At 36.1% G+C, this 16,601-nt stretch overlaps 1 protein-coding gene across 7 annotated transcripts in view; it reads left to right on the forward strand.

Moving 5' to 3' along the window:
- Positions 1-16,601, forward strand: part of east (enhanced adult sensory threshold) — a 56,224-nt gene that overhangs the window by 18,540 nt on the left and 21,083 nt on the right. For 5 of the 7 annotated variants that reach the window (XM_074182324.1, XM_074182322.1, XM_074182327.1 and 2 more), the window contains exons 2-6: positions 424-3,262; positions 4,185-4,424; positions 4,897-4,987; positions 12,008-12,226; positions 13,900-14,126. In XM_074182324.1, coding sequence (XP_074038425.1) covers positions 449-3,262; positions 4,185-4,424; positions 4,897-4,987; positions 12,008-12,226; positions 13,900-14,126 — 3,591 coding nt within the window. In that variant the 5' untranslated portion in view covers positions 424-448. The remainder of the gene's footprint in view (positions 1-423; positions 3,263-4,184; positions 4,425-4,896; positions 4,988-12,007; positions 12,227-13,899; positions 14,127-16,601) is intronic. The other 2 variants (XM_074182325.1, XM_074182326.1) reach the window with 2 other exon arrangements.

Consider the following 16,601-nt stretch of genomic DNA (forward strand, 5'->3'; position numbering starts at 1 on the left):
ATCATTTCATCGTTGATACATTTTATATTAATTCTTTCGTTGTGAGCGGAAACTTCAACGCATTCAAAGTAAATGCAATTCAACACATTTTCAAAAATTTCCAAATATAACTGGGCAATGATATATCTAACTAGGCATGAATTGGCACTAGGAGGAGATGAATCAATATAAAATAATTATTCAGAACAAAAACTGTCTCACATTGAAACTCACGGCATGCTATTTCGGAGGAATCCAAATTTCTGAAGCATGCTGTTTAGCTAAATGTGCCGAACGGAAGTAAAGGAAACCCAGATAGAGAGAGACCGATGCATGCTGTTTCTCTCTAATATTTTTCTGTAGATTGGAGCTAACAAACAGGCTTGTTCTCCAAAATCACCAACCTCAACAAGTTCTATTTAATAAATATAATTTTTGTTACAGGTCAACGGTACGCCATCCAAATGTCATGGCAACTAGAGTCAATAGAAAGAATGCAGCCTCTGCAGCTGCAGCATCCCCAAAAGATATAGTAAACGCAGTCAAAAATGAACCTGTGGCATCACCAAAGCCGAGCGTAGCTAAATCAACGGCAAGAAACACGCCTATCGGAAAAAGATTAGCAAAAGTAACCCCAGCCAAAAAGATCGTCAAAAAAACAATAGCAATCAAGCTGAAGGCCAAAGCCAAGACGCAGCTGAAAGTCCTACCGAAAGCTCTCTTACAAACCACCAAAACTGCCGAAAACAGGAAAAAACTCTTGAGAAATGGCGTGAAGGAAATCAAACCAAGAAAGAAGAGGAAAACCGTCAAGAAGGAAATAGACGACTCGCCTCCTGTTCTGGAACCAATTTTTCCCATAGAAGAAAACTTGGAGAGTAAGAAAACTCCAAAGAAACGGCTGTCGAAGAAAGCCGCTAAAAACACTACCCCTGACCTGCTGGACATAACAAAAGTCAAAGTAGAAAACGAAGATGACCTCTCCCTGTCGAGCGATTTCACAGACATCTCCAATAACGAAATACCCACACTTTCCAGGCAGGTTAAAAAACCCAGAGCTTCTCGCAAGCCCAAAGTCCAGAGTGACACACTGGAAGATGTCATGAACGACCTAACTTTCCTCATAAAAGCTGACGACGTTAAAAAAGAGGTCGACTCCTTATCGGAATCAGGCAAAAGCGACACGGTAGCGAAACCCAAAAAGCTCACCAAGAGGCAGCGAATAGAACTACTGAAGAAGAAGATGATCAAAAAAGAAAATATAGAAAATACCCTGAGCAAGCTGGACTCGTCTGACGAAAAGGTCATCGACATGCTGGACCTGAACGTAAAGAGGGTCAAAAAAAAGTCGCCTTTGAAGAGGAGGCACAGCATCGAGAAGTTTCCTGTAGGCTCGGTGGAAACCAGCGAAAACGCTCCGCGCACTATTTTTGGTCATGTACCACGCAGCGCCAGCCCGAAAATCAAGCGCAATGCTAAGAGTAGACAAAGCATAGAAGGAAGTAGCCAGCGGCTTAACCCGTATGCTACTCGGTCTGATTCGCCAGCAAGAATGTTGAGGAATGGAAAACAGCGCAAGCTTAAATCCACAGGACTTCTGGCTGGGTTGGACAGCTCTAGCAAAAAGCGCAAAAGGTTGTGCTCTGATTTGAGCGGCAGCGAAATGTCTTTTTCTAAAATGTCAGGTTATGAATCAGACAGCAGCTTCTCTGATCTCTCCTCTATCCACGGAACTGAAAGTAACGACCCGAAGGATCTAGACTCGACCAAAAGCCAACAAAGCGCCAGCTCAGACACTGCCCAAAACGGACCAATAGATAACTTAGATATTATCGATACAAATTCAAACGTGTGCAAGGACTTCAATCTGAACAAGCCCACCGTTAACTCTGAAGTAAAGGACGACGTTGTGTTGCCAGACAAAGATGCATTGCTTGACATCATGAAACAAGCGTTTAATGATGTGAGCTTCCAGAAAAGCACGCCCAAGACTAGCCCCAAAGGCGGTGCCGTGGGAACGGCTAGGTTTTATGGCAGGACACCCCTTAAAGGTAGAGGGAATGTGGGCAAAACAGAAAGAATCGAGACGATAGTGACGGACGAGAGTTCTAGTACTTCATTTTCGGAAAGTATACCGGCCAGAACGATTACTTCTGAGGAATCCCACCAGGAAGAAGTGATGGAGACCTCATCCGGTTTTCAAGAATCAACCAAAGTGGACCAGGACAATATCGAAACTATGAACGACACAGATGATATTCTGGCCCAATCAGATGATGTCTTGAGCCAGTTGGAAAAAGTTCTAAATCAGCAAGAAGCAATGTTAAATCAGTCGGAAGAAACGCTGAAACAGTCGGTCTTAAATCTGCCAACAGAGCATATGAATGAACCTAAAGAGAAACCACTTCCTCTACTAGAAGTTCCAGTTCAGCTAGAGGAGGCAAGTCAGGAGAAAGAAATAACAGAACAGCCAACAGAGGTATTGAATCAAACCAAAGAAGTATTTTTTGAACCGCAAGATGAAATAAGTGAAACTGAGGTTGTGGTGAACCGTTTTGAAATTACAAATCAAATGGAACTTATTGAAAATGAACCTGAACCTGCAGAAAATCAAATCGAGCAGGAGGAAGAGCAGCCAAATCATATGGATAGTCAATATGACGACAAATTTGGAGATACTGATACCAGGTTCGAAAATGTCAGTCCGCTTGTTATATCTAATCATCCCAATGAGAATACAGAAGAAATGGAAGTCGAAGTACCTGTAAAGTTTGAACCAATGAATACTAGTTCTTTTTATGGGCCTGAAACTTCTACAACACAGCAAGCAGATATAATGAGCCCAGTCGTGGAGGAAGATGTCAAAGAAGAAAATAACATGGAATGTGAAAACAGTGAAGACATTGATGCAGAAATCCAACCAAGTTTTCATCAGGAAAATGTTTCAGATGTGGTAAATGAGAAAGTACCTGAAGCAGTGACAGAAGAAAAAGAATCTCCTCTATTGAAGGAGACTGAAGTTGAGGTTGGAGTGGATCCTTTGCCAGAAGAGTTTATGGAGACTGCTCAAGATCCGTTATTGGTGCCTGTCCTGGATTCCGTAGAGGAAAAAAATAGTGAAGAGACTTTGGTTGGAGACGTGAGTGAAGGAACAAATGTAAATTCTAGTGATGTTGATAGGACTGAGAGTGATAACATTGTGATGGACTCGAGAGAAGAGAACGTTAATCCCAGTATTGAGGAGTCTGCTGAGGAACTTGCAGAAAAAGAAAGTGTTCTTAAGGTAAATTATACTTTTATCAACTGATGAAATTCAAGTTTATTATTCCTAATTCAAACAAGTTGATGTATAAGATGATCAGGAGAAGTAAAAGATCCTTTGCCTTTCATGTGAACCTACGATTTTGTAGATGCATGTGGCAGATACTTGACCGAAAAACAACAACTTACCTAGCTAATGCCGCACAGAAAAAAGAAGTACCTACAAAATAGTAGTTTCACATGAGAGACAACGGATAAGGTGTCTTTCACCTGAACTTGGGCGTGTCATATGCACCTCTCCGAAATATGTTTATTATTCTGTCTCCCACCCGGACTATGTGTTTGTGAAGTTGTTTCTAGACTTTGTCTACAGGTAGCGCAGAGGACATACTTCTGAATCAACTAAAGATAGAGATTATGACTAGTTGGAATTAATTTTGTTTGTTTGGGATACTCAGGCGGTTCACTCTGTCTGAAATGACCTTCCCGGTACTGACGAGGGAGCAAGTACTCAGAAACCAATCTATCGGTGGTCGTCTCGACAAAATTAAATTAATTTCTGCTTTTCATATATAGAAAGTTTCTTGCAACGGATCTTACAAATGAAAGATGTTGCACAGGTGCTTGATGGTTTTACTTCAGCTTTCTGTGCGGCATTAGCTGGGTTAGTTGTTGTCTTTCTGTCGAGTATCTGCCACACGTGTTCTTGAATTTGGGCACATACTAGAAAAGAAACTCAAAATCTCACTTCAAATGATGATTTGCAAGTTTTTAAATATTCTATAACTCCAAACATAAAATTTGATTATGTCCTGTGCGATTCCAGAACCTTTTTTGATTTTTAGTCAACACGATGCATTGAACAGACTTCTTGATATTGTATTCAATATTGTTACAAAGCTATCCTAGTTTAAATTTTGATTTTTCCTCTTTTCTTTTTCTAGGCACTGGGACTTCAAAGTCTGAAAGCTGCAGAAGAAGCTAAGCAGAAGATAAAAGAAAAACCTTCAGGGTCCAAGAGTGATAATTATACAGGCACTCTGAAAACTGTGATCAAAATTAATCGTGATAAGAAAAAGGGGCGTAGTACAATTAAAATGACTTTACAAAAGAATAAAACAAAGAACTCTAGTGTAGAAGAAGAAGCGACTGTTTCTGAAGAGAATTACAAAATCTTGAAAGAGGTAAGCTGAGCTTATTTTTATAAAGAAACTGATGAATCATATGAATTTTCATAAAAAACTCATAAGATTCGACTTTTAGAAATGTTAAAAGTAGGAATCTGACAGACATTCAATTGGTGTATTCTCAGCAAAAACTTGTACACATTTTCATTAGGATTTATTAGTACAGGTTTTATTTGAACTAACAACAGACTTATGAGTATTCGTCCAATTTAAATTTGCTTACTTTTCGTTGCTAAAATATTAATTAATCTGTTTTTTTTCTGTTCTATACATTAACCTTGGTTGTTACACCTTTGAAAGTATCTTTCACACCAAGTACAGAGCCTTGTGGTATTCACACAGTATTTTGCCACATATGAAGAGTTTGTCAGTTCTCATCATTTGAATGATTTTGTATATGTAATTGAAACTATTCATACAATAATACACTGTGGTGAAATGAGAAATTATACATTTTTTTGTTTTTCAGGGAGCAACCTCGGCATTGAAGCAAACCCCTCATTCATCAGATACGGCTGGTGCGCAAAGAAAGTCTCATTATTCTAACAGATCTAACATGGGTAATTATACGGTTAAGGGTCTATCTCTACCTCTTTCCCTTTTTCTATCGCACCATTTTCACTTTTAACTTTACTACACCCTGTACTACTTCTTTGTTAGGCAGCGATGGCTCCATTGAAACAATTATCGATATTTCAATTTATAAACATATCTTAATTCTTCTATGGCCCAGTTGTACAATCGAAGCTCAAGTTAAAGCTCTGTTAGACCTCGCTCAACTCAGAACTCTGTTGAAATATTGTGAGTAGTTGTATAATCAATTCTTAAACTGAGTTTGACAAAATAAAATTCAATAGCCTACTTATTCGGTAAAAATAAAAAATGATAATTTAACAAATGACTTATGTTCGGAGGATTTCATCGATTCCTTCAGTAATGTGGCGGAAAATATCATTAAGTCCCTACCTTCTGCGTCAGACTTAGAATTATCAAATTTCAAAAATTTTCCAGCACCTTCCTCGTTTTTCATGAAACCTGTTGAACCAGCTGATGTTAAAGAGGCCATCACTTTATTAAAAAACTCCACCTGTCCTGATGTTCATGATTTAAACAGCCGAATTATTAAAGCAGTGAGTGACATAATTGTTGAGCCTTTGACTGATCTAATCAATTTGATGTTTGTAACAGGAAAATTCCCTGATATTTTCAAATTTTCTAAAATAATCCCTGTATTCAAAAAGGGCGACAGAACACAAACTGTTAATTATCGACCCATCTCAATTATTTGCATTTTTTCAAAAATAATTGAAATAATAATGAAAAAAAGATTGACCAAATACTTTGAGGACAATAAGTACATTAATGAATCACAATTTGGCTTTCGCTTAAATCGCTCAACTACTAGTGCAGCTACAAGGGTTGTCGAGAGGCTGATTGAGGGTCTTGAACAAGGTCACCATATTACTCTCTGTGACTTGTCTAGGGCCTTTGATTGTGTTTCCCATGATATACTTGCAGAGAAACTAAATTATTATGGGATTAGAGGGGTAGCTCTCTCTCTTCTTGACTCATATTTATTTAATCAATCTCAAGCAGTATTTTATAACAACAGTTTGTCCAGTTTTAGGAATGTGAAATTTGGTGTCCCACAGGGTTCCGCATTGGGCCCACTGTTGTTCATCATATATATAAATGACCTGAAATGAAATATATAAATGACCATATGCAAGTGTTCTATTTGCTGATGACAAAACACTGATATATTCACATAAAGATTACAGCTCCATGATCTCTTTAGCTGCAGATGCCAAGGGGAAAGCCGAAAGGTGGTTCACCGCAAACAGGCTGAAACTAAACAATGATAAATCACAGAACTTAATAGTTACCACTAATACATCTCTACTAGTGGAAAATAATGTAAAACTGCTAGGATTTATTTTGGATGAAAGACTCAGTTGGTCAAATCATATTAAGCAGTTGAACTTGAAACTGTCCAGCTCGCTTTTCAACTTACGACAACTTCGCCTTATTACCAACACCAATACTCTTAGAATCGCTTACTTCCCTCTATTTGAAACCCATCTTAATTATGGAATATTGCTTTGGGGTAGCTCATCTGCTGCATGTAGTGTATTTCTACAGAAAAAAAAAAGCTTTAAGGATCTTGGCTAATCCCAAGTATAGGGAGACTGCCTGACCACTGTTCAAAAAGTTGAAGATCATGACTCTTCCTTGCCTATTCATTTTAGGTACTCTTGTGGAGATCCATAAGAATCTACCAAACTTAGTTACACAGTCTGATATTCATCAACATAATACTAGAGGAACAAACAATATCAGAATACCCAGATATAGACTTACCAAATCGGCAAATAATTCTCTAAATTTTAGCTTATATAATATCCTTCCAGATGATCTAAAAAAGGCCAACATGTTATGTTTCAAAAAAATTGTCTAACTTTTCTTAATTAAAAATTCCTTTTATACACTAGACGAATATGAAGAAAAGGTGAAACAAGGTGGAATAATTTGATTTATGCTCACTGAGACATTATCTTTAAATTATTTACTCTTATATGTATATTCTGTTTATATTCTATTGTGGTATATGTCCAGTTTTATATCAACTTGAAGTTTTTATCCAATGAACAAACTTTTGTGACTTGCTACAAATATGCAACTGTATATAAAGTGGTTTAATAAAGTACTCACTTTCTTACTTACTATTTCTCTAAGCAGTGGAATAATGAATCATTCTCAAGTGATTGTTCAATAGGAGTATATGATTGAATCCGTTAAATCGTGAAAATGTATTATTTACTTTGAACATTCAATTTTTTTTAGTAAAAGGTTTCGTTACAGGAAGAAACACTGCATTTGAAATGAAAGGTATCAAAATATTCTTTAGAGAGTCTTTGAAAAATGTCAATTTTGAATGTAGCCCACTGCAGGGAGAAAACGACCAGAACGCTTGTAAAATCTTATTTTGCTATATAAAAATAGGGTGGACCGTTTAAAGTACTATAAACCCAGCGATATGACAAATCATAACTATTAGGAGACAAAGTATAACTTTACTTCTTAGGTCCTATTTATTTAGTTGCAGAAATTCTGCAATGTTCTCAATGAGAGCTTGTAACTATTATGTCTTCTTGAACTCCTTCTAATACGATACTAAAAGTATTTTCAGTACTACTAAAAATACCCCCTCTTGTTCGGGGGTTTTTTCAGTAGTTCCCCCCCTCTTGTAATCAGCTATACCGAGGGTGTTAGGAAATTACTTTTGGGAATTCTGGGGATACTATAAAAAACTGGGAATTTTATCCCATTTCAGTCACAGGTATTTTTTTATATTTCTGACTTATTATCCGGCAACCACTCTTGTAACATTCCTTATTGAATAATGAACTGTACTTTCATCAACACTGGAAACATAACCTGCTGTTGGGAAAAGAATTCCAATTGCATAGAACGGATGTTGAAATAGAATCATTCCTTAAGAGGCAAAATACCCCTTAGTATATTTTTGCAGACATTTCTTCAGCATTTCTAAAGACAGTTATGATTTCCAAACAAAGTCTTCATCATCAGTGATTTGTAATGAACTTATATCTCGTTCAAAAACAAAAATGCTAAAGTATTCAAATATATATTTCTGTTATGATTTATGTTACGATGTTCTGTAGTGATAGTTATGATTTCAAAACAGAGTCTTCATCATCAGTAATTTGTAATAAACTTATATCTCGTTCAAAAACGAAAATGTTAGTGATTGTTTCAGTTGAATTAAGCTTGGTTTAACCTCAAAAATCGATGGTCGAATACATCTCTGCTTATGTGGAGAATGAACTTGAACCGTATTTAAACTATGATTGTACAGCTGGGTCAAAGTAAATCAATAACTCCTGGAACTATATTTGGGGTATTTTTTAATCTTTGAATTTGTAAAAATGTTTTTCACAAAATTACTGGGTGTAAAATTATATGAGGTTGATTTTTTTATGAAACTGGAATTGTACTTTCGAGAACAGGAAAACGTGTCTTCCTACATTGAAGGCTATGATTCAAGTATTACTGTTGTTGAAAATGTAGAAACTTGTACTATTCATTTTATTATCTTTTTTGTTTCAATGTCCATCTCTTGGGTCTTTTAATGTAAAATCATTGAAATCAGATGACTAGTAAGAAGTGCTGATAATTAAATATATTTTCAGTTTCAAAAAAAAGGTTCATCAAAGAATAGCTTGACACCAAGTCTCAAATTTTTATTTTGCAGCCATATTTAAAAGTTAATTTCGGAATAAAGGCTTTTTTGGAAAATAATACACGATGATTACATTTCTTTCACTAGTTTTCAATCTTTTATTGAAAAACTTGAGATTGACTTAGAGGAAATATTGTATTTCAAATATGTCAAATTCTTTTCACTTCTTTCTTTCATTTCGGCTCTCTTAGGCTCATCTAGTTGATATCTATCAGGTAATACATACAGTGACCGACACTTCACCTAGTGGAAAAACTTATTGAATGACATGAAAAATAACATTATAAACTCGCTATATTTTATGATGTATGAGGTCTGTTAGAAAAGTAAGGTGAATTATATAAAGCACTAATTAGGTTAAATTAGGTCAGTATCGACACGCCTGAGGAAGCTGTTGCACAGCGAAACACCTGTTGCATTTTTGTAAACTGTCCGGTGACAGTTTACAAAGGAAAACATCCAAGGAAAATTTACTTTATTTGCTGATGTTACCACAATTTTATGGCATGCCCCTAACAACCATACATTGTATAAGTTATTGAGAATGACATCACGAAGGTTAAATATTGGTTTGACTCAAATCTCTTGAACTTGAATTTATCAAAAACAAAAGTAGTGTCCTATCGTTGCCAGATTCCAGCCATACATTTAAATAATATTCAAATTGACAACGTACCAAGTTCTAAATTCCTTGGCTTGTTCACTGACAATAATTTAAAATTCAACAAACAAGTAGATAGTTCGAAATCCAAGCTCTCCTCTGGATGTTATGCAATACGAGTAATTGCATTTGAGCTCGGATCTGCAGTAGCTAAAATGGTTTATCATTCCCTTTTTGAACCCCATCTTCGTTATCGTATTTGCTTTTGGGGTGTGTGTTCTACCACATGCCTTCAATCAGTACTACTAGGGACTCTTGTAGGCCTCTTTTTGCCTCTAACATGATCCTAACTGTGGTCTCCTTATTTATATATATAATGAAATCTGTCATCTCTTTAAAACTTGGAACTTGTTCACCCACTTGGACGAGCCAATGTATCAAACCAGTTAAAGGTTCAGCTTCCAATTACCGCTGGCTTCTTCGATTCCATTATTTACAACGATCTTAAAATGTTCCTTAAGCTTTAAGAACCATAAATGACTTTAGCGCTCTTGAGAAAGACTTGCTTTCTGTGAGACCCTAGCAAAATTCTACGATGATAAGTATATTCGAGTATGACTATCTGTAGAGTATGGAGGGTAAGTGTAGACCCACAGCACTTAGGCCACATGTGACCCATTGTACATCCTCCCAAGGAGTTGTCCTCCTAGGTCATCGCCCATTCTGTCCTTTCCAGGAAGGTGGACAGGTCACTAGGAGACATCTCCTTTCTATCGGCAGGTGAAGGCCAGAACTCGCCGATCACACACTCCCTTTGGCAACCATGAGGTGTCTCACAGCGGCCTTCGTGAAGGTTTTGAAAGATGCGGCGACATTACTGTCGTTGCGCGGCTTCTTCAACCTTCGTGGGGTTCCCTCCGTGGAGGTGCTCAAGTAAAAGCGTTTGCTGTTGGTGGTGTAGTGGGGGAGGAGGGTGCACTTATAGTTGCTGCCACTCATGCCTCTATCGCTCTCTTACTCCTTTTGGCCTCCTCGGCGCCGCAAATGCGCTTATGCCTTGGCCTTTGTATTATATCACGAGGTGGTCTGCCATGTCCAGCCTCATTCCGAGAGGTAGATTGGGGTGAGCATTTCTGTTCATCCCCAGCCACCGCCATAGATTGTCCAGCCTCGTTTTTTCTGTCTGTTTTTGTATTTGTTTCATTCATGTGTGTTCCCACGAGTAGCAGGGGAAGAGTTGGTCACTCTGGCAGAGCCCGCATTACTACAGGAAAGCTGATTACAAAGAAGGTTGTCGCCAGGATCCCCAAGGGGATCGTTCGTAACCGCATATCACCCTGCGGCCATTCAGCTGTTAGCACGATTCCTTACACCTTAACTTGGGTAGGCTGTTCCACGGTGGCATGTTTCGCAAAGGCTTTTGGAGAGTTTTGGTTCCCCCCACCCTACTTATTTCTGCCACTGAGCAGGAGTTGGCGACCCCGTCCGTAAGGCCACATTGGCTTCCCGGAGGGGGTCCCAGTCAATGAAATACCGTAGATATGTTAGTCATACCCAACCCGTAGGTTGGGCTACCTATCGGGCGCGTGGCAAATAGGGGAACGGCCAGGGGACTGGGAGCCCTCTCCGGGAAGCCAATGTGGCCTTACGGACGGGGTCGCCAACTCCTGCTCAGTGGCAGAAATCAGTAGGCCCAACCTACGGGTTGGGTATGACTAACATATCTACGGTATTTCATTGATTTGATTCAATTCATTTTATTGACCATGTTCTTATATCCTGAACGTTTGTATTAAGTTATTATTAACATGTCTCTTTTCAGTTCATGTTATCACCTACTTTTAGTAATATATTTCGCACAAGGCTTTGTCAATAAGAATTCATTTTTCAGACAATAAAGTATATAAATCTAAAGAAATGAACTTTAAACGTTCAAGCCAGTCTCGATATACCTACACAGTAGATTGAATGGACTGACGCCTATCAGAAAACAACTAATTCCCTGGCTAATACCACGAAGGGCGTTGGATTATATCCGACAGGCGTCAGTGCAAGAATCTTCACAGAAAATTTTCTGCATATGCAATTGGCAATACAACTGAAAGAGTTGACCTTCAATTTTGGAAGGGGCACACTTGCAGACCGGTTTCGGGCTCATTAGCGTCAGTCCATTCAACCTACTGTGTAGGTATATCGAGACTGGCTTGAACGTTTAAAGTTCATTTCTTTAGATTTGTTTCTTGCCAGTCTTCAAGAATAGCCCACTGACTAATAAGAAAAAAATAAAGTATATTTTGAATTGAATTGAATACAAGAAAAGGTGTCGTCTATCTTTGATAAGGCATAAAATGTGTGTAAAATTGTGGAAATTTGTTTGGTAAATGTGTTTTATTCACGTTGTTTTACATGTTAAATGTTTTTAGAGCTTTAGTTGTCACTCTTGAAGGGATTCCCACTAATCAAAATACTTGCCAAAATACAAGCACCATGGTATTTGTCCGTTAGGTTGTGGTAAATTGACATATGAGAACGTATCTGTTGAAAACATTTTTTCAACACCAGAACAAAAATTGCGGTCTCGACGCGCGTTTTACTAACCAAGTTAGCGTCCTTAGGAGATCAGTATAAATAAATTTTACTGGTACTGTGTTGGGAAAATGTTTTCAAGGTTCCAGTACGAACTATCAAGATATGAGAATCTATTTTCTTCCACAGATGGCAGCAGTGAACACACTTCTGATGGAGAAGCCGCTGCTCAGGATGGAGCAATCAAAGCACTGGTTATTCCAGAGAAAGCCAGCTCATTCAGCATTCACCCAGGAAGGCTGTGCAAAGACGAGTGTTCATATTGTTTCGGCAAATTCGGACTTTTTGATACTCCTTGTCATATCGCTACAATCAAAAGTATTGAGAGGCAGAATAGGATTTTAGGCAGTGAGTGTATTTCAGATATTTGCTGATATTAGTTGAAAAAGTGATTATTATGAATCATAAATTACAAATATTCAATAACTTTTCCAAATATTATGGAAAGCAGTCCAAAAAGTTAGTTTCAAACTTGTTTTTTTCTTAGCAATGTTAACTAATGATTTCATGAACTACAACTCACAATTTGATCTCCAAAAACTTTAAATCTGTTCAAAATCTGTTTTTCCGTTAACCAGTTGTCGCACCTCTACGAACGACAACCCTCAGAAGTCGAAACTTGTGCGAGCTAAGAATTTACGAGGTCTTACTTTTTAACGTGTGATTCCTAACACGGGTTGGACGATAACAAGTGAAAATTGATTGTTCAGGCTGAGGCTTGAACCACCGACCAACGCGGCAGTCAATTCGAGTGAGTGAGCAAAGCACCCACGTCGAACCGCCTGGCTACCGTTTGTTTTATTTGAAAAATATTATCAGGACATGTTTTGCTACATTACAAGTACTAAGAGACAATTAGATACTTTTCATAAGGATATTAACAAAAGTATGAAAACATTAAATTCACTATTGAAGTAGAAGAAGAATCAGTTTCTTGGACTCAACAAGTAGCATGAACAACAAACATGATTTTTCAATTTATCACAAACCGTCCTATACGGATATTATTATACATTACGATTCTACCCATCCATATCAACACAAAGTAGTAGCATCTTATAATAGCATGATTCACAGATTAGTCAATGTTCCTCTTTGAATAGATAATTTCAATAGAGAACTTCATATCATCAAGCAAATTGCAGTAAACATTGGGTTTGAAGCCAAATCAATGAAAAAATACTTTCCAAAGAAGTCTACGCAAAAGCGATTCAAGACTTTTTTCCTATTGATAAGTTAGATAATCAAAATTATAGAGCTTTAACGTATTTTGGACAAACAATGGAAAAAGTGGCTTCATTTTTGAGGAAACGAGATATTAAAATTGCATATAGAACAAGTAATACGTTGGGAAAGTTGGTTAAAAATAATAAAGACAAAACTTTCAAATTCGAGATATCAGGAGTATATAAATTAAAGTGTGGAACGTTCCCTAAAGTATATATTGGTCAAACTGGCAGAACATTTAGGAATCGAATCCAGGAACATCATATGAGCTATGTGAATAAGAAAACAAGTTGAACATATTCAAATCATCTTTTAGAAGAAAATCATATCTTTAATGAAGAGTTCGAAATTTTACACATAGAAAATAAATATTTGAAACTGAATTATTTGGAAGCAATGGAAATTAATAAACTTGAAAATTCAATAGATCACCATTATTGAACTTGTTTTCTTAAAAGAAACGAGGAAATATTATTATTGATGTAGAAGTGAGTTAATATGCTTCAGGTAATCATAATTGAAGAGGTACCTCAGGTATATGAGAATTGTAGAGGTTTAGATAATTTGATGGAGGTAGTCCAAATTGTAGTTACCTGTGGTTTATAAATATTAGCCTAAGAAGCAACTTTTACTATTAAAATCACTGTTGAATAAGCTACTGTGTTAGCCAAACATGTCTTGATATATTTTTCAAATGAAGTTTGTGGAGACCAAATCGTGAGTTGTAGTTTATGAATCAATCAATCAGAAAACTAATGATTCTACGAAAGTTTCAAAATATCGATATTTTTCAGCGGAAAAACATCTCACGACTGATTCCTGCCTGTGTGATGCTTGCTATAGGCACGTAGATAGAAAATCTAACACTCCTTCTTATGTTAACAAATCCTTAAAAAGAAATGCCTTGGTTGCACCGGGTCCAAGAAAAAACCACTGCCATGTTTTGGGTTGTAGAAAGGAGGCCACAAATATACTCAGGAGGAAATGGATCATCAAAATGAGAAAAAGTATTTGTCAAGTGGTAAGTTTTTATTATTCAAAGTAGTGATTTATTTAGAAATCTCTTGAAGATCGAAATATGTCAACTTTCATAGTTAGCGATATTTTTGTTGAAGTTATTTTCTGGGTTTGTCTTTTTGTTGTCGGTGGTCTGCAGCTTTCATCTACAACTGCGGTAGATATTATCAAAAGCAGTAATGTAGTGTTCTATTTGTCTTCGCAGGGTTCAGAACTCCAGTTTTATATCATTTGTTGTAGGGGAGGTAACTTTTCAAGGTAGATTCTCACCAAATGTACCAAAGTTGGTAGACAAGAGCAATTTTTTTAATAAAATTCTAGTGAAAGAATCAACAGGTCTTCTTAATACAGATTTTCACCTTTGTGGAGGTGTGCATTGGAATATTGTGCTAAAAAAACTATTGAATATATTCATATGGGGTTTCGAGGCAAGGGATATCAATGATGGCATAAGCAAGTATAACACTTCTGGGTAAACAGTTTTAGAGCAATAGTAATTTTTTTCTTTGAATTTTCTTCTGAAGGTAGTATGTTTTATCTCACTTTTTCATATATTTAAATGTGATTCCATTGTCTATAAAGTGTTCACAGATTTGAAATCTATGAAGAAAAAAAATTAAAAAACTTTGAAAATGCTAAAAGTAACAGGAATTCAATTTATGGGTGAGTTGGAACAAAAATGCAATTAAAATGAAATTTGAGAATAATGATTTGTTAAGAAAACAAATTGGTGGCCTGATAATGAGTTTAATTCGTGTGTTGAACAATAAGTAAAATAACAAATATATGCAAATAAAAGGAATAAAAGAAGTAAAAAATAATTTAGAAATAAAATACTGAAGATAAATGAAATATAAAACAAACAAACGAATCAAAACCAAGCTATTTCACTTGCTAACGATGGTTACAGTATGTCACTTGATTGCGCTGAACAAATTGTGATACATCTAAATAAAGAATATGAAGTTGGTAGAACTCCCTTAGAATAAATGCATTTTTTATTTACTCCATTGTAGAAACGAAATGAAAATGACATGTTTAAAATCCAAATTTCAAATACGCAGCACAAATATTAAAGGATATCATAAAAATAAAACTAGCATGTACACTCCCAGAACAAATTGTCACAACACCAGACAGAACCATATCCTTTACTTACCTATTCCAAAATTCACCTTGGCTCAGCATTCTCTGATTTATGAAAGTATTAAAGTATATAATCACCTTCCTACCATTCTAAAAAATAGCATATCAAAAAGTTTCAAAGTACAGTTAAAGATATTTTAATCAAAAAAGCTAATTATTCGATCCATGAATTCCACCATGATAACCTGTAATGTTCACCTGTCTTCTGAATGTTTTATTTGTGAAATTGCTATGTTTGTATTTTTTATATTTTATGTCATATGTTTTATTTGTGAAATTGCTATGTTTGTACTTTTTATATTTTATGTCATTTATTGTATTTTGTATTTTTTATATTTTATGACATTCATTTAATTTTTTTACAAGACTTTGTCAATAAGATACTAATCTTCAGACAATAAAGCATATATTGATTGATTGATAAAAATGTTTATGGGGAAAAAATTCCAAAAAGTTGATTCTTTTTTACATTCCTTTAAATCCAAATTTTGTGAATCAAGCAACCTAAAAGTATGATTTCATTTAATTCTGATAGTCTACAGAAAGAATGATATCAAAAAAGGTATAAAAAGGGCTTCGCTTAGCAAAAACACTGGACTGAAATATACCGAAGTTTTTGTTCAATCTGATGTTAAATTATACTCGAAGAAAACCCTGAAGAATATTAAAGTGTTTTTTATCCTCAATTATCTAGCTTCATAGAACTAATGAAAATATGGTAACATATTCTTACTGAAACATCTCTCATTTTCTATTAGGTTCTACAATATGAATCCATCATTGCAAAATCAAGTTTCTATATCGTTTTTATCCAAAATAAGACCACTCTGAGTTGCATTTTCAATTCAATTGATTCATAAGGAAATTGATGTCACCATCGTGCAATAATAGAATTGTAGGGAAATTCTTCATCTATCTGCAGCATGGAACGTGTGTTTTTGAAATCCTGTATGTTTTTGTACACACACTTTTGAAAAATTATACCTTCAACTTTCCACTTGTAATGCACTGTTTGCAACCTTTGGTGTAGTAATGAATATTACTGGAGTTTTATCCCAACACCAAACCGATATTTTCAACACCTCGGCCCCTGTTTCGATCACCAAGTGATCATCTTCAAGGGAAAGATTAAACTTATTACAGCTCGTCAAATGTAGGAAGAGCTTTCTGAATTCCGTTATGGTCCCGCCCACAAGATGTTCGTTCGTTGGAAGATTATGAGAGCGAGAGAGAGAGAGAGAGAGAGAATTCTCAAGTCTCTTTCTAGATTTGACAAGCTGTAACTTAATCTTCCTCTTGAAGATGGAGTTTCATCCCAACACCAATCCGTTAT

This window comes from Leptinotarsa decemlineata, unplaced genomic scaffold (assembly GCF_025532065.1).
Source record: "Leptinotarsa decemlineata unplaced genomic scaffold, Ldec_3_MD MMD2_tig00026328_RagTag_RagTag, whole genome shotgun sequence".
NCBI lineage: Eukaryota > Metazoa > Arthropoda > Insecta > Coleoptera > Chrysomelidae > Leptinotarsa > Leptinotarsa decemlineata.